The following is a 27,500-nucleotide window of genomic DNA, read 5'->3' as shown; positions in this document are numbered from 1 at the left end:
ATTTATTCACTTTTATTTGGTTATTTCTTTCGTTCGTCTTCTTTCCGTTCATTATCATCATCATCACTTTCCTAATTACGAGTGAGAGGCTTCATTAGAGAGAGAGAGAGAGAGAGAGAGAGAGAGAGAGAGAGAGAGAGAGAGAGACCTTACCAAGTGAAGCCAAGATGAACACGTAATAGTAGACTCTCTCTCTCTCTCTCTCTCTCTCTCTCTCTCTCTCAAGTTGGAGAATCAGAGAAGATAATTTAATAAGCTTGAGGCCATATTGAAGAGGGGGAGGAAGTAAGAGAGGGAGTGTTGAAAGGCGTGAGAGGAAGGGTAGGGAGAGGAGGAGGAGAAGACAAAGGAGGTATAGAGAAGATAGGAAAAAGAGAAAGAGAAGGAAAGATGTAGGAAGGAATGAGGAGGAGGAAAAGATGTAGAGGATGAGAGGAAGTAAAGAGGCGAGGATAAGATCAATAATTAGATTAGATAAGAATGAGGAGGAGGAGAGGGATGAAAAAAGCTGGAAGAGGAAGAGAGAGAATGAATATGATAGAAAACAGAGGAAGGAGGAGGAGGAGAAGAGTTATAGAATTAAGAAAACAGAGGAAGGAGGAGGAAGAGAAGAGTTAGAGAATTATAGATAACCAGAGAGGAAGATGGATGATAAAAAAAAAAAGGAAAAAAATTAAAAAGTATCTTTTCATTATATACGCTATATAAGCTGGTGCATATATAATTTGTCGCGCACACCTTTTGTTAGAGATGATTGGCCGTCCTTTTCAGCATTATTAACATCACTACTACTACTCTCTTCACAGTTTCTTCTTGTGTTCCATCATCACTATTCCTTCCTTAGTCTTTCTCTTGCCCGTGTTCCGCTGTCATCGATCACCGTTCCTTCCATCCTCTCACCATTTTCTATTATTATTTGTAGTTTCCATTAGATCTTAGCCTTTATTCCTTTGTATATAGAAAATTGTCTTATGCTTTTAGCTTTTACATCGTACATATTTGATCCTTTTATAATATCTATGCATTAACTTCTATTCTTCCATTCATACATATATTCCATTTTTTCTAACTTTCTATATAACCTTGCATTCTACAGCTTCCCTCTCCAAGCCAAATTTCACATGTATTTAGGCAACAAACACACTTAAAATTCTCAAGTACTTTATTTATTAAACTAACTTATGTCACAGGTATCTCTCTCTAGCAGCATCTCGGTTCACAGGTATCTCTCTAGCAGCATCTCGGTTCCTCTCCCTTCCACAGGTGATGCGTCTCTCCCAGGATGCCGGCAGGTAACCAGGGGGATGTCCTTCACTCGCAGCCCTCCTCCAGGACCGTTTACCCTGTGTGATGGCGAGTGTTAGAGAGGCAGTTTGTGTGAGGCTGTGATAAGAGAAGAGAAGAAGAGGCAGTTTGTGTGAGGCTGTGATAAGTGAGAAGAGAAAAAGAAAGAGAAGAGAAGAGAAAAAGAAAGAAAAAAAGAGATAACCCCTCTGCTCGCTCTCTCTCTGTCCTCCCTCCCTCCCTCTCGGTCCACAGCATGTTTACGAACCCAGTCACTCCCCACAGCCTCTGCAGAAATGTACTATCTGTGGAAATAAAGTTAATGACAGCAAGATTGAATTCATGATACCATGCAACACAAGTAGTAGTAGTAGCAGCAGCAGCCTCACATCCTGGACTACCTCTCAAACTAGCACAAGAACAGTAGTAATTAACCTTAAATCTAGTAATACATTTTAATTAACATGTTAAACTAAGGCATTATGTATCTAAAACTGGCCCAATCAAGAATAGTACTAATATGTAGTAATAGCATCACTTAATGTGTAGCCCAGCCCAGCCCAGGCCCTCCCAGCAACACTACACCAGGAAGGAACAGAGGGCCAGGCGTTACTCTCCACCCCCTCATAGCAACACAGCGACAGACACCCGCCGCTGTGGATCACCCAATGGAGAGACACGGTTCTCCATTGGGTGAGGTGACCGACACTCAACTGGCTGGGGACAGAGTATTGTAGCCTCGTTCTAGTGACAGACACCCGCCGCTGCGGACCATCGGAGACTCTCCATTCAGTTAGGGACTGACACTCAACTGGCCGGGAATGAGTACATAGCCTCAGTTCTTGACACAGGAATGACAGCCCCGCCACATCTCTGTTCCCGACACATGAATGCCGGCCCCACCACATTTGTGGGAGGGGGTGGTAATATAATAGTAGTAATACCTTTGTAAATTAACCTAGAATTACCCAAGTCTTTTCATCACTAAGCCCTATTCACCTACTACCACTACCATTATTCACAGCAAAAAAGACTCACTTCTTTGTTTCCAGATCCCCTGGTTGATGTGAAGGGAGGCTGTGATGCTGGGCAGGGCTGTGATGCTAGGCAGGGAGTGTTGCTTGTGTTGTGATGTCTTCAATCTTATCACTTCTTGTCTTGTGTTGTGTTGTGTTGTGTTGGAGAACTCAGTTGTGTTGCAGTCACATCTTCAGAGATACTTGGGTCTTGTTACTTCTCGTGTTGCAGTCACATCTTCAGAGATACTTGGGTCTTGTTACTTCGTGTTGTGTTGGAGAACTCAGTTGTGTTGCAGTCACATCTTCAGAGATACTTGGGTCTTGTTACAGAGATACTTGGGTCTTGTTACTTCTCGTGTTGCAGTCACATCTTCAGAGATACTTGGGTCTTGTTACTTCGTGTTGTGTTGGAGAACTCAGTTGTGTTGCAGTCACATCTTCAGAGATACTTGGGTCTTGTTACAGAGATACTTGGGTCTTGTTACTTCTCGTCTCTTGAAACACTCCTGCCTTGCCTGGTCACCTGAAAAGAGACAAACATAAAAATCTGCCACTTACCCACAGCATCATCAATGTGTGTGTGCGCATTAGTGGTTTAGTAGTAGTGCACAGGGAGAGGAGACAAGATGATGAGGGGGATGGACAGTAGTAACAGTCCTCTTACTCTCTCAAACTAGCACAAGAACAGCAGCAGTAGTAACAACAGTAGTAGTTAACCTTAATTAAACCAAGTAATATATCTTCAACTTAATAAAAACAGCAACATAAATAATAGCATCAATTGTGTAGGCCAGCCCATGCCCTCCCAGCATCAAATGCATCAGGAAGGAACTGAGGGCCAAGCATTACCCCCCCCCAGATTGACAATACTAATAGCAGTAGTGCATCTTAGACCACCTGTCAAAACCAGCATAATAGTAGTAAACCTTACACCTAACAATACACAGAACTTAAACAAACAAAGGCATTGTCTGTCTATATCTAGCCTAAGAATAGAATAAAATATAATAGATAAGATTAGAATAGTAGTTGTAGTAGTACATCAAATTTGTAGCCCAGCCGAAGCCTTCCCAGCAACACTACACTAGGAAGGAACAGAGGACCAGGCGTTATTCTCCACCCCCTCATAGCAACACAGCGACAGACACCTGCCGCTGTGGATCACCCCGGAGACGCTGTCACTGTCTTCCGTCGGGTTGGGTGACCGACACTCGACTGGCCAGGACAGAGCATATAGTCTCGTATCTCAACATAGGAATGCCGGGAGAGAGAGTACCCCAAGTTCTTGACACAGGAATGACGGCCCCGCCACTTTCTTGGGAGGGGGTGGTAGTAGTAGTAAATTAATCTAGAATCACTGTCTTTTTCATCTCTATTAAAGCCATATTCACCTACTACTACTACTATTCTTACTTCAAACAGCAAACATGGAACTTCCTCACACACCTTGTTTTGTTTCCGGATCTCCTGGTTGGTGTTAAGGGAGGCCAAGTGTTGCTTGTGGGTGTTCCTGTCTTGAAACACTCCCGTCTTGCTTAGTAGTAGTGCATAGGAAAAGAAAAGCAGAAGATAAGGAGGGGAATGGGCTAGAATAATAAACAAGTAAATAAATAAATAGCAGTATCACATCTTAGCCCACCTCTCAAAATAGCACAGTAGCAGCAGTAAGCCCTAAACCTTGTAATACATCTAATTAAACTAAGGCATTGTTCCTGTATTCATAAACTAACCAAAAAGGAATAGAATAGCAATAGTAGTAGTAATATCAAAAAGTGTTGCCCAGCCCAGGCCTTCCCAGCAACAATACACCAGGAAAGAACAGAGAGCCAGGCGTTACTCTGCACCCCCTCATAGCAACACCACGACAGAATCCAGTCCCTGTTTTCCGTCGGGTTATTAGAGACCGACATTCAACTGGCCGGGACAGAGTATGTAGTCTCCGTTCTCAACACAGGAATGCCGGCCCCGCCACTTTCGTGGGAGGGGGTGGTGGTGGTGGTGGTAGTAGTAGTTTTGTAAATTTACCTAGAATCACTCGTCTTTTCATCACTATTCAAGTCATATTCACCTACTACTACTATTCTTACTTCAAAACCACAAAAAAAACTCCCACACACCTTTTGTTTCCTAATCCTGATTGGTGTGAAGCCGAGTGTTGCGGTCTTGAAACACTTGTCTTGTGATGCTGGGCAAGGAGTGTTGCTTGTGATGTTAAGTCTTCAGAAACGCTGGGACCTTGTCACTTCTTGTGTTTACATCATCTGAAATACATCGACAGAAAACAGCATCTCTTCCCACAACCAGACAACTATAAACCCATACAAAACAAATACTTAATACTTTTAAAACAATATCAATTAAAACTGAAAACCCGAGAATAATGAAGAAAACACAAAACACTCACCTGACACAAAAGTAGGGGTGTTACAAGGCATCACCAATCCTCACCATTTTTTTTTGGGGTTGTCTTGAGCGTTTGGGTGCGTGTTCACAATCTGCACATGGTTTTTGAAGTTTACATGCGTTTTGGAACAATTTCTACCTTTTTATTGTTTTGGTGTGTTTAAGTCTCCTACACCAGACTCAACACCATGACACCAAAACCTGGCACTCCTTTACCTTCAATCAGGCAGCAGCAGTGAGTGGGTGAGTGAATATGACTGATGCACGTCACTTTCACCTTCAGTTAGGAAGCAGCAGTGAGTGAAAAAGTGATGTGCCTGTCACTTCCACCTTCAGTCAGGCAACAGTAGCAGTGAGTGAGTGAATGACTGATGTACCTGTTACTTTTATTCATGTGGTCAGCAAGGCAGTGTTGACCTTCAGGGTACAAAACAGGTCATGTCAAGAGGTGGTGCAAGTTACATACAATCTTTCCTCCTCGTTCACGGGTTGTTATGTTGTGTATTTAAGATTGTTGAGATGGAGATAGAAAATATAACTTGTATAATGAAAGATAAGAGAAAATAACTAGAAAATATAACTTGTATAATGAAAGATAAGAGAAAATAACTTGGTGTGTAGAGAAAAAATAACTTGCATGTTGAAAGATGAGAAAATAACTTGGTGTGTAGAGAAAAAATAACTTGCATGTTGAAAGATGAGAAAATAACTTGGTGTGTAGAGAAAGAAAATAAATTTGTGTTGAGATGGAAAGTACTGAATGAAAGTATTTGTTAATAGAAAGTATTGAATAAAGTCTGGAAAACTGCCTCAAAAATATAACAATAATGACAATATACTCAAAACTTGTAAGAAAAACAAATGAAAGTTATATTACCAAAATCTGATCATAATCTCCAAACTTATTAATTACGTAGAATAAGATCTGAAAAATTTCCAGTTAATACCGAATAAATTGGAAGATAAAAATTCTGACACTTCCAAACTACAAATAAAAAATGAACTAAAATAAAAATAAATAAAAAAGATAAATAAAAAAGGACATTTTCAAATACAACCACCACCACCAGCACCCCCCCCCACCCTACACTTTGACCTTGGTGAGGCTGCGGTTCACCTCCTCCAGCTTGTGGATTTGGCGGATGAAGAAGTCACCATACCGCTGAGCCACCTTGGTATCCGCAATGTGGATCATGCTGCCGTCAATGAAGAAGTCCACCTGCAATGGATCAGTGGTGATAACCTGATCTACTTGATTTTTCTAGATGCGCGTTTTATAAACTTATCTAAGCATTTTCTCTACCACCCATGTAACTTGTCTTAAATTTCCACATCACAAGCCCTCCACACACACGCACATACCCTTCTGCCACATCCGAGGGCCAGCACACTTGCCCTCAAAACCCCACCACACCTTACACCCTCCAGTTACCACACGCCTCTTCTTCACCCTTGAAAACCCTGCCAGTTACCACACCCATCACATCCTGAATCCCCCTACCACACCCTTAGAGACCCTCCAGCAGGCCACACAGATGAGTCACTCAGAAAGTCCCCCTGAAGGCTGGCCACCCCCCGTACAGACCCTGCAGCAAGCCACACACCTGAGTCACTTAGTCCCCACCTGAAGGCTGGCCACTCCCCCCCATCCTACAGACCTCCAGCAAGCCACACACCTCTGAGTCGCTCTGGAAGTCCCCCTGCAGGCCGGAGGTGCCCTTGGTCCACACCATGTTTCTCATCTTGTGCTTGAAACAAAGAAGGGCATTTCGGAAATCGTCCTCACTCATTTCCTGGAAGGCAGCCATCTTCTCAGTCGGCATTGTGGTGTACAGCTTGAGGTATGAACGCATCACGCTGATCTGTTGCTGTTGCTGCACCTCGTCAAGGAACACCTGGGGAAAGATGGTGGTGGTGGTGGTGGTGGTTGATGAGGTACTTGGTAAGGTGAAATGAAATGCAGTGCTTGTTTCTCTCTCTCTCTCTCTGAATGAAATGTTTGGTAATTGGTTTGTTATGGTTTAAAAAGTCAGATTTAATAGTGCGTTTCTCTCAAGACAAGAAAAATCAAATAACAGGAGAGAGACCAAAACAAACTCAACCTAACCATCTCAATCCTTACCAACAAAACACTCCCCTCTCCCTCTCACCTTGAGCTGCTGCTGGAACGGCTCCTTGTGGTAATTGGCAGGTGCCGAGTCGAAGGGCGGAGGCACAGGGCTGAGGAACTTCGGGCAGGCAAAGGTGAAGCACTGCGTAAACTCCTGCGTGTCGTTGCGCTGTAGAAGACAATGGCAGGGTGAGGAAGGCGATAGGGGAGGGAATGGGAACTGGCAGGGTGAGCAGAGATGGGAGATTGATAGGGGCTAGGGAAGGGAGAGAATGGGGGCTGGGTAATAGTAGGGTGAGGGAGCAAAGATGGTGGATTGACAAGAGGGGCTGGGGAATGGAAGGATGTAAAGGGAATGAAGAGAAGATAGGAGGTACTGGAGAGAACAAGAGCAAGAAATGGAGATATAGACAGGAACTGGAGAGAAAATAGGAATAACTGGAATATAGATAGGGGGAACAAAAGAAAAAAGAAGAAACTAGAATATAGATATGAGGAACTGGAGAAAAATCAGGAACAAATGAACAGGACAGCAAAGTAAAGATGGCTCCTGTGCCTTACCGACATCCGTGCCATCTTCTCGGCCAGCGTTTTCTCTCGTAGGGAGGACTGTACCACTTCATCAATCCTCTGGGGGTGCAGCACCATGCAGATCGCCAGCAGGGTGTACATCTGTTCTGTCTGTGAGGGAGAGCCAGATCAGGAGACCCAGTGACAATACAGAAATTGAGGAAGACAATGAAACTAGATTTGTAAGGGAGAGGCAGGGAGACTAGGAGACCCAGTGACAATATGGGAGAAATTGCAACAATGAAACTAGAGATTTGTGAGGGAGGACAAGATTAAGAAGCCAAGTGACAGAACATGGGAGAAATTGTAAGGAAAACTTAACAAAACTACCGAGAGATTTGAAACCCCATACACAGAAATATATACTAATTTCATCTGGGAGAAAAAAATTAGTAAAATCCTCCAAACCACCCCCAAACACCCACTGACCTGAACCATCCCAATACACACCCAAACAACCATACCTGCTTATTGATCTGGTCGTTCTGGTAGTTGCGCGTCTGGAACATGGCCTTGGTGCGCTGGATGTACACCAGGATGTTGGAAAAGGTACGGATGGCATCAGCGTACCTCCTCATCATCATGTACGCAAACCCAACGTAATAATAAGTGGTGATCTGACAGGCCGGCACACGAGAGTACATCGACTTCTTGTTCAGCTCAATGTTTTCTAGTACCTGGGGAGAGAGAGAGGCAAGGGGGTGAGAGGGACAAAGGGAGAGGTTACTTGTACCTGGGGAGAGAGAGGGGGCAAGGGAGCGAGAGGGAGAGGGACTAAGAGAGGGGTTACTTCTTGTTCAGCGAATGTTTTCTAGTAACTGGGGAGAGAGAGGGGGTGAGAAAGAGTGAGAAGGGGATAAAGAAGGGGTTGAGGGTGTGAAAGGGTTGTAGGCCACACACAGTATCATAACACCAACTTAGAGAGAGAGAGAGAGAGAGAGAGAGAGAGAGAGAGAGAGAGAGAGAGAGAGAGAGAGAGAGAGAGAGAGAGAGAGAGAGAGAGAGAGAGAGAGAGAGACTTGCCAAACCAATCTGTCTGCAAAAATAATAAAAATAACAAACAAAACAATTACAAAAACCATTACCTTGATAGCCTGGTAATAGTCGCCCAGGAGGGAGTGAAGACGCAGCAGCCCAATGAGAGAAAAATAGCCCAACATCTTGTACAGCGGGTGTCTGCCAAACTCCCCTGCCACGCTGTCTGGGTCGCCTCCACTTGTGTACACCTGCAGAAGGGGTCATGACTTAGGGTGTTGTGTTGTGTTGTGTTGTGTTGGGTTAGGTGTTTTGGGGTGTTCCGAGTGGTGTTTCAAGGTGGATGGCTGGGTGTAAGATGCATTAGAGAAATTATTTCAACTTTCTCCTCCTCCCTCCTTCCAACACCACCTCTTTCTCTTCTTATATCAACACCATCTCAACTCTTCCTCCTTCTCATCCCTTCCTTCAACACTCTTTCTCTTCTAACACCATCTCTTCCACCACCACCACCTACTCCCACACCTCTCCCTCCACCTCCTTCCTCTCAATCATAATCTATTCCTCCTCCTCTACACATACACACCTCAAGCTGCCTGTTGATGTTGCTCTTGTCCACCAGGCAGTGCAGAACATTGAGAACAGAGTGAACATTCCAGATCTTTGGGGAATCCTTCAGCAGCTCAATCTCCGGCTCACTTTTCTTTCCCAGTTTAGACCGGAACTGCGAGAACGACTGGAACTGATATATAAACTCATCGATGATCTCCCACAGCCACTGATTAGGCAGCTCCAGGGGCACGGGGGTCTCAGCACCTGTGGGAGAGGAGCTGGTGTGGGAGAGGGATGGTGTTGGGATGCTGTGGGGGAAGAGAGGGGCCAGGGAAAGAATGGTTGAGAGGATAGGCTGGTGAGGAATGGAGAGCTGTGGCGAGGCATGGGGTTGGGATGCTGTGGGGAGGGGTACACAAAGGGATGGAGTGTGACAGGAGAGGGTAAGCATGGTGTTGAGGTGCTGAGGGGGAAGAATGGGGCCATGTAGAGGGGTGTAGTGTGATAGAGGTGCTGGGTAGTTGCTGAGACAAGAGGGAGGCGAGAGGGGAAGGTGGTCTGACTGAACACTAAGATAAGACAAATATATTTACCACTGCTTCTCCCAGACACACAAACAGACCTACCACTGTCCTCTCTACCTCTCCCAGACTTACTGAGAATGTAGTTGAAGAGGTTGCAGTAGTTGTAGTAAGACTCGAAGCGCTGGGGGATGGTGGGGCCGCCCTGCACCCTGGCATAGATGTGTCTGTAGTAAAGTTCCCGGTACAGGATGAGGAAGATGTCGTCCCTGCCGTCCTGCTCCACCAGCTTGTTGCCGTAAAGGTCCTCCACCTCCGGCCACGACTGTGTCTTGTAGTACTCCTCTGTCAGCCGGTTGAAGCTGTGGAAGAGTGAAAGTTGCCCAGGGTTATATTCCACACACTTAATCCATGTAGAAAGGTGGATGATGGGTTGTTTATCCACCACACATGCTTGCTCCACAATACTCACCCCACACACAGAGTAGAGATGTTATATGTGGATCAAGGCACATTTCCCACCCAAAAAATTGACATTCCACACACAAAGAGGTGGATCATCAACATTTTCCCCTCACAGTTACCCGTAACCCCTCCCAGTAGTCACCCCTCCACAAATTCATCCCTTCCCCTCCACACACTGACTCAACACCACCCCCCAGTATTCACAGTCCACACATACATTCCCCTCCACACCCCCATACTCACTCCACATAGAGGGAGGGGATGTCATAGATGTTGCCGTCCCTGATTGCGTCCCTGAAGTAGGTGATGTACTTCTTCACCTCCTCAGGGATGGAGTAGGTGGGGTAATGGCCGCGCTCCCCGTAATCCCCCTCCCCTCGCACCGTGTAGTGGTAGTTCTCAGCATCCTCCAGCGGGTAGCTCTCGTACTGCCGGGGGAGAGAGAGGTTAGAGTCGTGGTTAGGGTTAGGTAGGGTAGATTAGGTTATGATGGTGTTGGATGTGGTCTCAAATGGTGGTGGTGGTAATGATTATTGTAGTAGTAGTGTTATGGAGTGGGCATTAAGTGGTGATAGTGGATGATGAATGAATATACGAGTTTAATAATAATAATCACTAAAATATACAACAAAGCTAAGGGCAATGGAAGGGCGGTGGGCTAACAGGTGACCACACACAAATATTCCTCAGTTCCCTGCTAACCAACACTAAAAGGGCAGCCTAGTCTAACCCAACCCCACACACACACACACACACACACACACACACACACACACACACACACACACACACACAAAGCCTCCAGCAACAAATAAAGAAAACACAAAGAAAACACGAATAAAACATGAAACTTTCCCATACAAAAACCTTCCAAGAAAACATGAATAAAACACAAGAAAACACGAATAAGACACACGAAACTTTCCCATACACAAACCTACTAGACACGCGACACTTACTAACTAGTCATTTCACCGTCTTCCAGCTCTCCCTTACCCTCTCCCGCTCTCCTACACACCCCCACACCTTCCCCACACTTCCTCTCACCTCGTCCACGAATTCGCTGTACATTTTGGCAGGTTTTTCCCGCTAAAGTGAAGTCCAGATGGAGGTTCCGGCGGCGTGTTGTTGACGTGCGCCGTGGGAGGAAGGAGACTCGCTCGCTTATTGGTCGAGCTAAGAGAGGGAAATGAATGCAGGATGAGACTCGCCGCTGATTGGCTCGAGTCTTACGTGGTTGATAAGCGAGGTATGCAATGCGTAATGCTTTCAATTTTCGCTGCTTTATGGGTTTATTTAGAGGGCTTTTGTTTATAGAATACCAGAAGGGCACTTACCTTGACAATGGTGGGCGAGTCTGAGATGGCGGGTGGGTTAAATAGTGAAATCCATTTTTTTCTCGTACCCTGGAGTAGGAGAATGACGGCGAGCATAATGACAAGGAAAAGGCTGATGTAATGTCACTATTTAGCGTGTTTATCAATAAGACATCTGAAGAAGCACCACACAGCAAGATGTACCAGCGACCACGAATTGGTTGGAATACATGTTCACGCCCCTACCAGCCTACAACAAGCGCGGTCACACACACCACTCGCAGAAACAGCTTTACCCACACAGGTTGGAATACATACAATGACGCCAGCTGCCACACACAAGGTTTGCTTCATCATAAACAATGCTAATTACTTGTACAGAGTCACTTGTACATAAAGTCACATACAACACAAAATGATTCACCAAGTACTTCCACTGCCTCAATGAGAAAAAGCATTAGCCAGCTACTCTGCTCGTAATTCAACACTTAATTGTAAACCCTTTGAGCACGCCACACATACTGCACGAGCCATTCCTGTTACATGCATTCACCACGCACACCACACTGGTTCATTGTGGTTGGCAGCGTAGGCACGGTCATCGCCTACTCTAACACTCCGTATTTTTATAGAATATCTTTGAAAAACATTTACGTACCTGGCATGTGATGAATAAATGCCCAACACCAGGAAGTGCAAGGCGTTTCTTGCCGCACACTCAACAACAATGGCGAGGCGTGGCGTGGGCAGTGTCTGTGCTGGGCTTCCTACAGGCTTCGAGTAGACACCTTGCTCTCGACTCGGCGCGGGTCTCAGGCGGAAGGAGGTCTGCGTCTTGTCATTGTAGAGTTTGCGCCTATTCTGGAGGAAAACGGGCGCCACAGCTCCAATATAAGCTTGGTCCTTCTGTGATTGGCCAGCACACTGCTACCCTCTAGCCAATTACCTTCATTGCTGCCAACGGTTTTGTCTCGCTACCATCTCACTCCGAGATCTCAATCCAAAACGAATTGTGTGTGTGTGTGTGTGTGTGTGTGTGTTCATGTATACAACCAAAAATTCAAATATCACGTGAACATATTAACAATTCTCTATTTATGTATTTTCTCACCGTTACAATTTACTGTAGCTCAAAAATATATACGTATATTCGTTAAAAATGTGTTGTAGTAAAAACTAACATTTTTCTCCTAGTTTAAAAAGGAATGATTATCTTGTGTATTTATTCAAAAAAATTTTTTTTTCTTATTTCTTTATCTAAAGCTACATTTGGTTTACTAGTCTTAATCTTATTTTTTTCCTTCCTCTTCCTTCTCTTCAATGTCTTATTTTATTATTTCTTTCTAGTGATTCTTTCACTCTCCTCTTCTATTCCCTTGTTTCTTTTATACCCATTCTTCTTCCCTTCGTCCTCCTCCCCCTCTTTCTACCACACACCCACCCTACCTAACTTAACCCAACACACTCAAGCCTCACTAAGCATCAAGGCATTGGAGGGGGACTCAGAGGGCGGCGACTTAACTTTTAACTTGGAGAGAGGACTTACTTACCACCACACCAACTTTTAACTTCGAGACTTACCACCACACCAACTTTTTAAACTTCGAGACTTACCACCACACCAACTTTTTAAACTTCGAGACTTACCACACCAACTTTTTAAACTTCGAGACTTACCACCACACCAACTTTTTAAACTTCGAGACTTATCACCACACCAACTTTTTTTTAACTTCGAGACTTACCACCACACCAACTTTTTTTTTAACTTCGAGACTTACCACCACACCAACTTTTTTTTTTAACTTCGAGACTTACCACCACACCAACTTTTTTTTTTAACTTCGAGACTTACCACCACACCAACTTAACTTCGAGACTTACCACACCAACTTAACTTGGAGAGATTGAGACTTACCACACCAACTTAACTTAGAGATTGAGACTTACCACACCAACTTAACTTAGAGAGATTGAGACTTACCACACCAACTTAACTTAGAGAGAGAGAGATTGAGACTTACCACACCAACTTAACTTAGAGAGATTGAGACTTACCACACCAACTTAACTTAGAGAGATTGAGACTTACCACACCAACTTAACTTGGAGAGATTGAGACTTACCACACCAACTTAGAGAGAGAGAGAGATTGACTTATCACACCAACTTAACTTGGAGAGATTGAGACTTACCACACCAACTTAACTTAAAGAGAGATTGAGACTTACCACACCAACTTAACTTAAAGAGATTGAGACTTACCACACCAACTTAACTTAGAGAGATTGAGACTTACCACACCAACTTAACTTGGAGAGATTCAGACTTACCACACCAACTTAACTTAGAGAGAGAGAGAGAGAGAGAGAGAGAGAGAGAGAGAGAGAGAGAGAGAGAGAGAGAGAGAGAGAGAGATTCACTTACCACACCAACTTAACTTAAAAGAGAGATCGAGACTTACCACACCAACTTAACTTGGAGAGATTGAGACTTACCACACCAACTTAACTTAGAGAGATTGAGACTTACCACACCAACTTAACTTGGAGAGATTAAGACTTACCACACCAACTTAACTTAGAGAGATTGAGACTTACCACACCAACTTAACTTAGAGAGATTGAGACTTACCACACCAACTTAACTTGGAGAGATTGAGACTTACCACACCAACTTAACTTAGAGAGAGAGAGAGATTGACTTACCACACCAACTTAACTTGGAGAGATTGAGACTTACCACACCAACTTAACTTAGAGATTGAGACTTACCACACCAACTTAACTTAAAGAGAGATTGAGACTTACCACACCAACTTAACTTAGAGAGACTGAGACTTACCACACCAACTTAACTTAAAGAGAGATTGAGACTTACCACACCAACTTAACTTAGAGAGATTGAGACTTACCACACCAACTTAACTTGGAGAGATTGAGACTTACCACACCAACTTAATTTAGAGAGAGAGAGAGAGAGAGAGAGAGAGAGAGAGAGAGAGAGAGAGAGAGAGAGAGAGAGAGAGATTGACTTACCACACCAACTTAACTTAAAAGAGAGATTGAGACTTACCACACCAACTTAACTTGGAGAGATTGAGACTTACCATACCAACTTAACTTAAAGTGATTGAGACTTACCACACTTAGACACTTACTTAACTTAGAGATTGAGACTTACCACACCAACTTAACTTGAAGAGATTGAGACTTACCACACCAACTTAACTTAAAGAGATTGAGACTTACCACACCAACTTAACTTAAAGAGATTGAGACTTACCACACCAACTTAACTTAAAGAGATTGAGACTTACCACACCAACTTAACTTAGAGAGATTGAGACTTACCACACCAACTTAACTTAAAGAGATTGAGACTTACCACACCAACTTAACTTAAAGAGATTGAGACTTACCACACCAACTTAACTTAGAGAGATTCAGACTTACCACACCAACTTAACTTAAAAGAGAGATTGAAACTTACCACACCAACTTAACTTGGAGAGATTGAGACTTACCGCACCAACTTAACTTAGAGAGATTGAGACTTACCACACCAACTTAACTTAGAGAGAGAGAGAGAGAGAGAGAGAGAGAGAGAGAGAGAGAGAGAGAGAGAGAGAGAGAGAGAGAGAGAGAGAGAGAGAGAGAGAGAGAGAGAGAGAGAGAGAGAGAGATTGACTTACCACACCAACTTAAAAGAGAGATTGAGACTTACCACACCAACTTAACTTGGATTGAGACTTACCATACCAACTTAACTTAGAGAGATTGAGACTTACCACACCAACTTAACTTAAGAGAGATTGAGACTTACCACACCAACTTAACTTAGAGAGATAGAGACTTACCACACCAACTTAACTTAAAGAGATTGAGACTTACCACACCAACTTAACTTAGAGAGATTGAGACTTACCACACCAACTTAACTTAGAGAGATTGAGACTTACCACACCAACTTAACTTAAAGAGAGATTGAGACTTACCACACCAACTTAACTTAGAGAGATTGAGACTTACCACACCAACTTAACTTAAAGAGATTGAGACTTACCACACCAACTTAACTTAGAGAGATTGAGACTTACCACACCAACTTAACTTAAAGAGAGATTGAGACTTACCACACCAACTTAACTTAGAGACTTACCACTTAATCTTCAAGACTTACCACCACACCAACTTTTTTTTAACTTCGAGACTTACCACCACACCAACTTTTTATTTAACTTCGAGACTTACCACCACACCAACTTTTTTTTTAACTTCGAGACTTACCACCACACCAACTTAACTTCGAGACTTACCACACCAACTTAACTTAGAGAAATTGAGACTTACCACACCAACTTAATTTGGAGAGATTGAGACTTACCACACCAACTTAACTTAGAGAGATTGAGACTTACCACACCAACTTAACTTAGAGAGAGATTGAAACTTACCACACCAACTTAACTTAGAGAGATTGAGACTTACCACACCAACTTAACTTAAAGAGAGATTGAGACTTACCACACCAACTTAACTTAAAGAGATTGAGACTTACAACACCAACTTAACTTAAAGAGATTGAGACTTACCACACCAACTTAACTTAAAGAGAGATTGAGACTTACCACACCAACTTAACTTAGAGAGATTGAGACTTACCACACCAACTTAACTTGGAGAGATTGAGACCTACCACACCAACTTAACTTGGAGAGATTGAGACTTACCACACCAACTTAACTTAGAGAGAGAGAGAGATTCACTTACCACACCAACTTAACTTAAAAGAGAGATTGAGACTTACCACACCAACTTAACTTGGAGATTGAGACTTACCACACCAACTTTAGAGAGATTGAGACTTACCACACCAACTTAACTTAGATTGAGACTTACCACACCAACTTAACTTGGAGAGATTGAGACTTACCACACCAACTTAATTTAGAGAGAGAGAGAGATTGACTTACCACACCAACTTAACTTGGAGAGATTGAGACTTACCACGCCAACTTAACTTAAAGAGAGATTGAGACTTACCACACCAACTTAACTTAGAGAGATTGAGACTTACCACACCAACTTAACTTAGAGAGATTGAGACTTACCACACCAACTTAACTTGGAGAGATTGAGACTTACCACACCAACTTAACTTGGAGAGATTGAGACTTACCACACCAACTTAACTTAAAGAGATTGAGACTTACCACACCAACTTAACTTAAAGAGATTGAGACTTACCACACCAACTTAACTTAAAGATAGATTGAGACTTACCACACCGACTTAACTTCGAGAGATTGAGACTTACCACACCAACTTAACTTAAAGAGAGATTGAGACTTACCACACCAACTTAGAGAGATTGAGACTTACAACACCAACTTAACTTAAAGAGATTGAGACTTACCACACCAACTTAACTTAAAGATAGATTGAGACTTGCCACACCAACTTAACTTAAAGACAGATTGAGACTTACCACACCAACTGAACTTAAAGAGAGATTGAGACTTACCACACAACTTAACTTAGAGAGATTGAGACTTACCACACCAACTTAACTGAAAGATAGATTGAGACTTACCACACCAACTTAGAGAGATTGAGACTTACCACACCAACTTGAAAAGATTAAGACTTACCACACCAACTTAACTTAGAGAGAGTGAGACTTACCACACCAACTTAACTTAGAGAGATTGAGACTTACCACACCAACTTAACTTAGAGATTGACTTACCACACCAACTTAGAGAGAGAGAGAGAGAGATTGACTTACCACACCAACTTAACTTAAAAGAGAGATTGAGACTTACCACACCAACTTAACTTGGAGAGATTGAGACTTACCACACCAACTTAGAGAGATTGAGACTTACCACACCAACTTAGAGAGATTGAGACTTAACACACCAACTTAACTTAGAGATTGAGACTTACCACACCAACTTAAAGAGATTGAGACTTACCACACCAACTTAACTTGGAGAGATTGAGACTTACCACACCAACTTAACTTAAAGAGAGATTGAGACTTACCACACCAACTTAACTTAGAGAGATTGAGACTTACCACACCAACTTAACTTGGAGATTGAGACTTACCACACCAACTTAACTTAGAGAGATTGAGACTTACCACACCAACTTAACTTAGAGAGAGATTGAGACTTACCACACCAACTTAACTTAGAGAGATTGAGACTTACCACACCAACTTAACTTGGAGATTGAGACTTACCACACCAACTTAACTTGGAGAGATTGAGACTTACCACACCAACTTAACTTGGAGAGATTGAGACTTACCACACCAACTTAACTTAGATTGAGACTTACCACACCAACTTAACTTAGAGAGATTGAGACTTACCACACCAACTTAACTTAGAGAGATTGAGACTTACCACACCAACTTAACTTAGAGAGATTGAGACTTACCACACCAACTTAACTTAGAGAGATTGAGACTTACCACACCAACTTAACTTAGAGATTGAGACTTACCACACCAACTTAACTTAAAGAGAGATTGAGACTTACCACACCAACTTAACTTAAAGAGAGATTGAGACTTACCACACCAACTTAACTTAAAGAGATTGAGACTTACCACACCAACTCAACTTGGAGAGATTGAGACTTACCACAACAACTTAACTTAAAGAGATTGAGACTTACCACACCAACTTAACTTAGAGAGATTGAGACTTACCTTACCAACTTTAGAGAGAGAGATTGAGACTTACCATACCAACTTTAGAGAGAGAGATTGAGACTTACCACACCAACTTAACTTAGAGAGAGATTGACTTACCACACCAATTTAACTTTGAGAGAGAGATTTCCGAGACTTACCACACCAACTTAGAGAGAGAGATTGAGAACTTACCACACCAACTTAACCTAGAGAGAGAGAGAGATTGAGAACTTACCACACCAACTTAACCTAGAGAGAGAGAGAGATTGAGAACTTACCACACCAACTTAACCTAGAGAGAGAGATTGAGAACTTACCACACCAACTTAACCTAGAGAGAGAGATTGAGAACTTACCACACCAACTTAACTTAAGAACTTACCACACCAACTTAACTTAGAGACTTACCACACCAACTTAAGAACTTACCGCACCAACTTAACTTAAGAACTTACCACACCAACTTAACTTAGAGACTTACCACACCAACTTAACTTAGAGACTTACCACACCAACTTAACTTAGAGACTTACCACACCAACTTAACTTATTACCATACCAACTTAACTTATAGAGACTTACCACACCAAGTTAGAGAGAGACCAAACCAATCTGTCTGCAAAAATAATAAAAAAACAAACAATTAGAGAAACCATTACCTTGATAGCCTGGTAATAGTCGTCCAGGAGGGAGTGAAGATGCAGCAAACGATTAGAGAAACCATTACCTTGATAGCCTGGTAATAGTCGCCCAGGAGGGAGTGAAGACGCAGCAGCCCAATGAGAGAAAAATAGCCCAACATCTTGTACAGCGGGTGTCTGCCAAACTCCCCTGCCACGCTATCTGGGTCTCCTCCACTTGTGTACACTTGCAGGGTCATCACTTAGGGTGTTGTGTTGTGTTAGGTTAGGTGTTTTGGGGTGTTCTGAGTGGCGTTTCAAGGGTGTTGGGTTGTGTTGTGTTAGGGTAGGTGTTTTGGGGTGTTTCAAGGGTGTTGGGTTGTGTTGTGTTAGGTTGTGTTTTGGGGTATTTCAAGGGTGTTGGGTTGTGTTAGGTTAGGTGTTTTGGGGTGTTCTGAGTGGTGTTTCAAGGGTGTTGGGTTGTGTTGTGTTAGGTTGTGTTTTGGGGTGTTTCAAGGGTGTTGGGTTGTTAGGTTAGGTGTTTTGGAGTGTTCCGAGTGGCGTTTCAAGGTGGATGGCTGGGTGCACGATGCATTAAAAAGATTATTTCAACTCTTTCTCCTCCTCCCCCTCCCAACACCACCTCTTCTCTTATCATATCATATCATATCAACACCACCCCAACTCTTCCTCCTCCTCCTCCTCATCCCTTGCTTCAACACCACCTCTTTCTTCTAACATCTCTTCCACCACCACCACCACCTACTCCCACACATCTGCCTCCACCTCCTTACTCTTAATCATAACAATCTATTCCTCCTCCTTTTACACATACACACCTCAAGCTGCCTGTTGATGTTGCTCTTGTCCACCAGGCAGTGCAGAACATTGAGAACAGAGTGAACATTCCAGATCTTCGGGGAATCCTTCAGCAGCTCAATCTCCGGCTCACTTTTCTTCCCCAGCTTAGACCGGAACTGCGAGAACGACTGGAACTGATATATAAACTCATCGATGATCTCCCACAGCCACTGATTAGGCAGCTCCAGGGGCACGGGGGTCTCAGCACCTGTGGGGGAGGAGCTGGTGAGGGAGAGGGAGTGTTGGGGTGCTGTGGGGGAAGAGAGGGGCCAGGGAAAGAGTGGTTTGAGAGGAGAGGCTGGCAAGGAATGGAGAGTTGTGGCAAGGCATGGGGTTGGGATGCTGTGGGGGAAAGAAAGGGGCACGCTGTGGGGGAAAGAAAGGGGTACACAGAGGGATGGAGTGTGTTAGGGTGCTGAGGGGGAAGAAAGGGGCTATGCAGAGGGGTGTAGTGTGATAGGAGAGGTGCTGGGTAGTTACCAAGACAGGGGGAGGTGAGAGAGGAAGGTAGTCTGACTCAACATTAAGATAAGAAATATACTTACCACTGCTTCTCCCAGACACACAAACAGACCACTGCTTCTCCCAGACACACAAACAGACCTATCACTGTCCTCTCTACCTCTCCCAGACTTACTGAGAATGTAGTCGAAGAGGTTGCAGTAGTTGACTCGAAACGCTGGGGGATGGTGGGGCCGCCCTGCACCCTGGCGTAGATATGTCTGTAGTAAAGTTCCCGGTACAGGATGAGGAAGATGTCGTCCCTGCCGTCCTGTTCCACCAGCAAGTCGTCCCTGCCGTCCTGTTCCACCAGCAAGTCGTCCCTGCCGTCCTGTTCCACCAGCAAGCCGTCCCTGCCGTCCTGCTCCACCAGCAAGCCGTCCCTGCCGTCCTGCTCCACCAGCAAGCCGTCCCTGCCGTCCTGTTCCACCAGCAAGCCGTCCCTGCCGTCCTGTTCCACCAGCAAGCCGTCCCTGCCGTCCTGCTCCACCAGCAAGCCGTCCCTGCCGTCCTGTTCCACCAGCAAGCCGTCCCTGCCGTCCTGTTCCACCAGCAAGTCGTCCCTGCCGTCCTGTTCCACCAGCAAGCCGTCCCTGCCATCCTGTTCCACCAGCAAGCCGTCCCTGCCGTCCTGTTCCACCAGCAAGGCGTCCCTGCCGTCCTGTTCCACCAGCAAGCCGTCCCTGCCGTCCTGTTCCACCAGCAAGCCGTCCCTGCCGTCCTGTTCCACCAGCAAGCCGTCCCTGCCGTCCTGTTCCACCAGCAAGTCGTCCCTGCCGTCCTGTTCCACCAGCAAGTCGTCCCTGCCGTCCTGTTCCACCAGCAAGTCGTCCCTGCCGTCCTGTTCCACCAGCAAGCCGTCCCTGCCGTCCTGTTCCACCAGCAAGCCGTCCCTGCCGTCCTGTTCCACCAGCAAGCCGTCCCTGCCGTCCTGCTCCACCAGCAAGCCGTCCCTGCCGTCCTGCTCCACCAGCTTGTTGCCGTAAAGGTCCTCCACCTCCGGCCACGACTGTGTCTTGTAGTACTCCTCTGTCAGCCGGTTGAAGCTGTGGAAGAGTGTGAAAGTTACCCAGGGTTTTAAGTTCCACACGCTTAATCCATGTGGAAAGGTGGATGACGGGTTGTTTATCCACCACACATGCTTGCTCCACAATACTCACCCCACACAGAGGGTAGAGATGTTACACTTGGATCAAGGCAAATTTCCCACCAAAAAGATAGACGTTCCACACATAGAGAGGTGGATCATTAACATTTTCCCCTCACACAGTTACCCGTAACCCCTCCCAGTAGTCATCCCTCCCCCTCCACACACTCCACAATGCCTCCACCCCTCCACACACTGACTCAACACCACCCCCCAGTATTCACAGTCCACACATACATTCCCCTCCACATACACACACAGTCCACAACCCTCCACACCCCCCCATACTCACTCCACATAGAGGGAGGGGATGTCATAGATGTTGCCGTCCCTGATTGCATCCCTGAAGTAGGTGATGTACTTCTTCACCTCCTCAGGGATGGAGTAGGTGGGGTAATGGCCGCGCTCCCCGTAATCCCCCTCCCCTCGCACCGTGTAGTGGTAGTTCTCAGCATCCTCCAGCGGGTAGCTCTCGTACTGCCGGGGGAGAGAGAGGTTAGAGTCGTGGTTAGGGTTAGGTAGGGTAGATTAGGTTATGATGGTGTTGGATGTGGTCTCAAATGATGGTGGTGGTAATGATTATTGTAGTAGTGGTGGTGTTATGGAATGTGCGTTAAGTGGCGATAGTGGATGATGAATGAATATACGTGCTTAATAATAATAATCACTAAAAAAATACAAAGAGCTAACAGGTGACCACACAAATATTCCTCCTTAGTTCCCTGCTAAAAAAAAAATACAACAAAGAGCGAAGGGCAATGGAAGGGCAGTGGGCTAACAGGTGACCACACAAATATTCCTCCTTAGTTCTCTGCTAACCAACACTAAAAGAGCAGCCTAGCCTAACCCAACCACACACACACAGCCTCCAGCAACATATAAAGAAAACAAAACACCAAGAAAACACGAATAAAACATGAAACTTTCCCATACAAAAACCTAAGAAAACACGAATAAGACACGAAACTTTCCCATACACAATCCTAGACACGCGACACTTGCTAACTCGTCATTTCGCCATCTTCCAGCCCTCCCTTACTCTCTCCCGCTCTCCCACATAAGCCCACACCTTCCCCACACTTCCTCTCACCTCGTCCACGAATTCGCTGTACATTTTGGCAGGTTTTTCCCGCTAAAGTGAAGTCCACATGGAGGTTCCGGCGGCGTGTTGTTGAGGTGCGCCGTGGGAGGAAGGAGACTCGCTCGCTTACTGGTCGAGCTAAGAGAGGGAAATGAATGCAGGATGAGACTCGCCGCTGATGCGTAATGCTTTCAATTTTCGCTGCTTTATGGGTTTATTATGAGGGCTTTTGTTTATAGAATACCAGAAGGGCACTTACCTTGACAATGGTGGGCGAGTCTGAGATGGCGGGTGGTTTAAGTCATGATATCCATTTTTTCTTGTACCCTGGAGTAGAAGAATAACGATGAGCATGACAAGGAAAAGGCAGATGTAATGTCACTACTTAGCGTGTTTATCAATAAGACATCTGAAGGAGCACCACACAGCAACATGTACCAGCGACCACGAATTGGTTGGAATACATGTTCACACCCCTACCAGCCTTCAAGCGCGGTCACACACACCACTCGCAGATGTTCACGCCCCTACCAGCCTACAAGCGCGGTCACACACACCACTCGCAGAAACAGCTTTACCCACACAGGTTGGAATACATACAATGACGCCAGCTGCCACACACAAGGTTTGCTTCATCATAAACAATGCTAATTACTTGTACATAAAGTCACATACAACACAACATGATTCACCAAGTACTTCGGTTTTATTATAGTTTAAGCCATTACACACTACGTGGTAATAACCTACCTCATTTTGTTCTCACTATTCACATTTCTAATGATTACACTACTTGTCGGAAATTAATAATAACACCACAATAGGCCTGGGAATGCACAGCGCTCTCAACTTTTTCTAAGTCCACAGGTAAACATAAATGGTGTATTGTTGCCTGAACTTCAGTTGTTTAATGCTTTGAATTGTGGGTAGCTGCTGGATAGGATCACTGTGTCTATAATTCCTCGGGCCAATCACGTGCTACCACCACTTAACACCACGAGGAAGTATCTACAAGTAGCCATAAGCTGCGCGGGCAGGTTAGGTTAGGTTCCCCACAGGCCCCCAGGCTTGCTTGAGGGATTGGGGGGCCGTGGGTAGAGATTGGGGACATTGGCTTAAACTATAAATTTACAAGTACTTCCACTGCCTCAATGAGAAAAAGCATTAGCCTGCTACTCTGCTCGTAATTCAACACTTAATTGTAAACCCTTTGAGCACGCCACACATACTGCACGAGGCATTCCTGTTACATGCATTCACCACGCACACCACACTGGTTCATTGTGGTTGGCAGCGTAGGCACGGTCATCGCCTACTCTAACACTCCCTATTTTTATAGAATATCTTTGAAAAACATTTACGTACCTGGCATGTGATGAATAAATGCCCAACACCAGGAAGTGCAAGGCGTTTCTTGCCGCACACTCAACAACAATGGCGAGGCGTAGCGTGGGCAGTCTGTGCTGGGCTTCCTACAGGCTTCGAGTAGACTCCTTGCTCTCGACTCGGCGCGGGTCTCAGGCGGAAGGTCTGCGTCTTATCATTGTAGAGTTCGCGCCTATTCTGGAGTAAAACGGGCGCCACAGCTCCTATATAAGCTAGGTCCTTCTGTGACTGGCCGGCACACTGCTGCCCTCCAGCCCTTCATTGCTGCCAACGGTTTTGTCTCTACCATCTCTCACTCAAAGAGAATTCCAGGGCTGCCAACGTCCAACTTCACTACCCCGCGGCACAGTAATACCAACGTCACCCCCTCACCCCACGCTAGGACGATATCTAGGTTAAGGCCCTGTTTATACGAGGCGTTTCCAACGCGCGTTAGCAAACGCGGCGTTAGCAAAGTCAATGGTAGTCTATTATACCGGTCACACGTGACGCGGCGTTTTGCCTGACGCCGCGTTAACGTCTGGGTCCCTTGCTAACGCGCGTTTGGCGAGCGGCTCGAGATACATTGAAGCATATGGGAACGGTTACACACAGCGGTAAACGCCGCGTTTTGAAAGCAGCGCGCTCTCTTATTGGCTGGGCTGCTACCAATGAGGAAAGAGAATGTGCGTTACTATGGCAACCCCTGGGTTACTCCACGTGGAGGAATTTTTTTATCACGTGACACGCACACAGCTCTTCTAAAATAGTTGAAAAACTTGTCTTCATGTTCTCTTAAACTCGGGTACAAGGTTGTATACATGCCATGGGTAAGTCTGTCTTGTAAAATTGGATGAACCCAGTATCTTCTTTCTCGCCGCTTGCGCCGCTTCAAACGGCGATGCAAGATCCAAGCACATGCTACCTCTTCTAGATCCATCCTGGTTGAAACTGTCTGTTGCTCTCTGCATTCAGTGCATTGTTTGGCACACACATATGCACGCACAAACACAAGCGTCGCGTTAACGCCGCGTTTGAAAGCGCCTCGTGTGAGCGGTAGTTTCTAACGCCGCGTTTGCTAACGCGCGTTGGAAAGCGCCTCGTGTAAACAGGGCCTAAGGCTGTGAGGAGGCTGTGTAAACTTATATGAATGGATGATGAGAGGCAAAGGAAGAAAACAAAGAGTAGAATAACCGATGCACAAACAAATAATAGTCTTTTTTTTCATGAAGGGAAGAAAAACTGTCTCTTTTCAATTCATTTATTCCTCGTATTTCATCATTTTCGTACATATGCCTCTCTCTCTCTCTCTCTCTCTCTCACACACACACTAATACTGCTTTTTGTCTCCTTAAATGTAAAATAGTCAATTATTATTATTAATACCATTAAAACTCTTCCTTACAACTTAATTAACAATATAACCATTAATCTACTATTTTGTTAACTAACAGAAATAATGGTTAAATCACATACTGTCTTTTGTCTCACACACACACACACACACACCTTCCCAGTATGTACACCTATGTATATTATCAAATGTATACATAACACTATTCAAAAACTCTCATTTACCTACAAAAATATTTCCTATCATTATCTTTTAACTATCATCTTAACATTTTCTTTAATAAATCTAAGAAAAAACTAATTATGTACGATGTGTGTGTGTATGTGTGTGTTCATGTATACAACCAAAAATTCAAATATCACTGTGAACATAATATTAACAATTCTCTATTTATGTATTTTCTCACTATTACAACTTACTGTAGCTCAAAAATATATACGTATATTCGTTAAAAATAAATATGTGTTGTAGTAAAAACAATAACAATAATATTTTTCTCCTAACGTTTAAAAAGGAACGATTATTTTGTGTATTTATTCAAAATGTTTTTTTTTATTATTTCTTTTTATCTAAAGCTACATTTGGTTTGCTAAAAGTCTTAATCTTATTTTTTTTTTCCTTCCTCTTCCTTCTCTTCAATGTCTTATTTAATTATTTCTTCTTCTTTCTAGTGATTATTATTTTTTTTCACTCTCCTCTTCTATTCCCTTGTTTCTTCTTCTCTTCGTCCTCCTCCTCCTCTTCCTCCTCCCCCCTCTCTCTACCACACACCCACCCTACCTAACTTAACCCAACACACTCAAACCTCACTAAGCATCAAGGCATTGGAGGGGGACTCAGAGGGCGGCGAGGGTGGCGGGGAGGCTGGAGGGCATGAGTGAGTGGGCGCGGGGGCGTGTGGAGCGTACAGGTGGTGGAGGGGCACGTGCAGCAGCTCCAGAAGACCCGGGTACTGCGGCTCCGTGTCTGGCGTGATGAAGCCTCGGCGAATCAGAAAGTCAAGGGCAACGGGAACTGAGGTTAACTTGTATTTGGCTGACGTGACACGAGAGAGGAATTCCTGTGGGGAGGAGAGAGAAGGGGAGAGTGAGCGGGTGTCGGGGGCCGTAACTGGGTGTTTTGGGGTGTGGGGAGGGTGAGGTGGTGTGGAGGGCCGTGGTTGGGTGTTTTGAGGGTGTTTTGGGGGTGTTTTGAAGTCAATGGGGGAGAGATAGGGTGTTTGGGACATTAAAAGTGCATTGGGGTGTTTTGGGTTTCGTGTGTGTGTGTGTGTGTGTGTGTGTGTGTGTGTGTGTGTGTGTGTGTGTGTGTGGAAAGGGTGTTTGGGTGTTTGAGAGAGTGTGAGGATACGGGTGTGCTTGGGAAGGGTGTGTGGGTGTGTTTGGGAAGCGGATGGAAGTGTTTGTGGGTGTGTTGAGAGAGAGAGAGAGAGAGAGAGAGAGAGAGAGAGAGAGAGAGAGAGAGAGAGAGAGAGAGAGAGAGAGAGAGAGAGAGAGAGAGAAAGTAAATTTTGTTGGTGACAACAACAACAACAACATTAACTGGAGCAAGAAGAGAAAAATAAGTAATGGTAGCAACACCAGTAGTAGTAGTAGTAGTAGCAGTAGTAGCAGTAGTAGTAGTAGTTACGCTATTCACGAACGGTAGAGACACAAGTCCCTGCTGGGTGGAGCACGTGAGGGTATCAAAGCTGTGGCGTGCTATAGACTGGCAGTGTTTAGTACGAGTACAAGGCGTGCATTTTACAGTGCTTTACTGTTTCCTTACCAACACACAAACTATTTGGTGTGAATGCATGAAAAGCATCTTTCACCGTCTTCAGTAATTGTCTTATTACTTGAAGACAAAAGCAGGTCAGCAGCACTCACTGAGAAGACACGCAGTGAGAGGCAGAAGTGGGGCGACAGGGTGGGCCACTGATGACAGGGCCACGGAAGCACGCCCTGCATTGCTGTCACGGTGTTTTATCCATTAATGGTAATGCTTCACCACCATGCCTTTCTTCCTGCTTTGAAAGTGAGAAAACAGCCTGCAAGAACTGGGTCATTATAATGTCTAGAGAATGTTTCCATTGCGGCAATGCATGGCAGCGTCACAGAGCGAGTCACACCCCTCACCTTGGACATCGGAAGAGGAGCGGAACGCCAGCATTAATGCCCTGAACCACCAGAAGCCGCTGCCGGTCAGGCAGCTGGCTTGCTCTGGGGTCATAGGGTGTCACGTGTGGCTGTGAAACACGCCTTGCACTGTTGCCACGCTGTCTTTCCCTTAATTATAAAGCTTCAGTACCATTTGTTCTTCTTGCTGCACCACGAATTTCTTCACTTTTCACTCACTTTAAAAATAAGAAAGTAACCTGCAACAACTGCCTCACTGTAATATCTCAATATGCGCGCGTGAGAGAGAGAGAGAGAGAGAGAGAGAGAGAGAGAGAGAGAGAGAGAGAGAGAGAGAGAGAGAGAGAGAGAGAGGAAACATTCGGTCTGGGTGAGGAGGGAGTGGAGGGATTAGCATCAACACGTGGCGAGCAGAATGAGGTGTCCGGCAGCGTTATCAAGTCACCAACACAATGTGCAACCCTCCGCGGCACCTCGGGACACCGCCAATGAAGACAGAATCCAGGAATACAGGGCCTACTAAACTCC

The 27,500-nt window shown here is 44.8% G+C and overlaps 3 protein-coding genes and 1 long non-coding RNA gene across 7 annotated transcripts in view; 1 reads left to right on the top strand and 3 right to left on the bottom strand.

Annotated features, from left to right (window-relative positions):
* LOC135093082 (uncharacterized) overlaps positions 1–1,616 on the top strand; it is a 6,688-nt gene extending 5,072 nt beyond the window's left edge. For all 3 annotated transcript variants that reach the window (XR_010263181.1, XR_010263182.1, XR_010263183.1), the window contains one exon: positions 1,264–1,616. This is a non-coding gene — a long non-coding RNA (uncharacterized LOC135093082). The remainder of the gene's footprint in view (positions 1–1,263) is intronic.
* Positions 1,617–5,078: 3,462 nt separating this feature from the next.
* LOC135093079 (eukaryotic translation initiation factor 3 subunit L-like) lies at positions 5,079–12,092 on the bottom strand. 2 transcript variants are annotated; one of them, XM_063991959.1, is made up of 12 exons: positions 11,874–12,092; positions 11,237–11,305; positions 10,947–11,075; positions 10,143–10,327; positions 9,570–9,796; positions 8,948–9,177; positions 8,472–8,612; positions 7,851–8,063; positions 7,378–7,497; positions 6,857–6,985; positions 6,383–6,601; positions 5,079–5,925 (listed from the first exon to the last, which is right to left on the bottom strand). In XM_063991959.1, exons 3-12 carry the CDS (start codon positions 10,968–10,970, stop codon positions 5,791–5,793), a joined length of 1,623 nt encoding a protein of 540 aa, XP_063848029.1. In that variant the 5' UTR covers positions 10,971–11,075; positions 11,237–11,305; positions 11,874–12,092; the 3' UTR covers positions 5,079–5,790. The 2 variants fall into 2 exon arrangements, with proteins under 2 accessions (XP_063848029.1, XP_063848030.1); XM_063991960.1 differs by lacking the exon at positions 11,237–11,305.
* Positions 12,093–18,492: 6,400 nt separating this feature from the next.
* Positions 18,493–23,896, bottom strand: LOC135093080 (uncharacterized). Its single transcript, XM_063991962.1, is given in 7 exon segments — positions 18,493–18,794; positions 19,386–19,615; positions 20,045–20,077; positions 20,080–20,954; positions 21,348–21,532; positions 22,146–22,274; positions 23,502–23,896. Coding segments are annotated over 6 exon segments (1,560 nt in total). The 5' UTR covers positions 22,170–22,274; positions 23,502–23,896; the 3' UTR covers positions 18,493–18,581.
* Positions 23,897–24,991: 1,095 nt separating this feature from the next.
* The window catches only part of LOC135093081 (uncharacterized), a 9,559-nt gene continuing 7,050 nt past the window's right edge, over positions 24,992–27,500 (bottom strand). Inside the window, exon 6 of the mRNA XM_063991963.1 lies at positions 24,992–25,915. Coding sequence (XP_063848033.1) covers positions 25,655–25,915 — 261 coding nt within the window. The 3' untranslated portion in view covers positions 24,992–25,654. The remainder of the gene's footprint in view (positions 25,916–27,500) is intronic.

This window comes from Scylla paramamosain, chromosome 41 (genome assembly GCF_035594125.1).
Source record: "Scylla paramamosain isolate STU-SP2022 chromosome 41, ASM3559412v1, whole genome shotgun sequence".
Taxonomy (NCBI): domain Eukaryota; kingdom Metazoa; phylum Arthropoda; class Malacostraca; order Decapoda; family Portunidae; genus Scylla; species Scylla paramamosain.
Note: the sequence above shows the minus strand (reverse complement) of the source record. Positions and strands in the feature narration are given on the sequence as shown.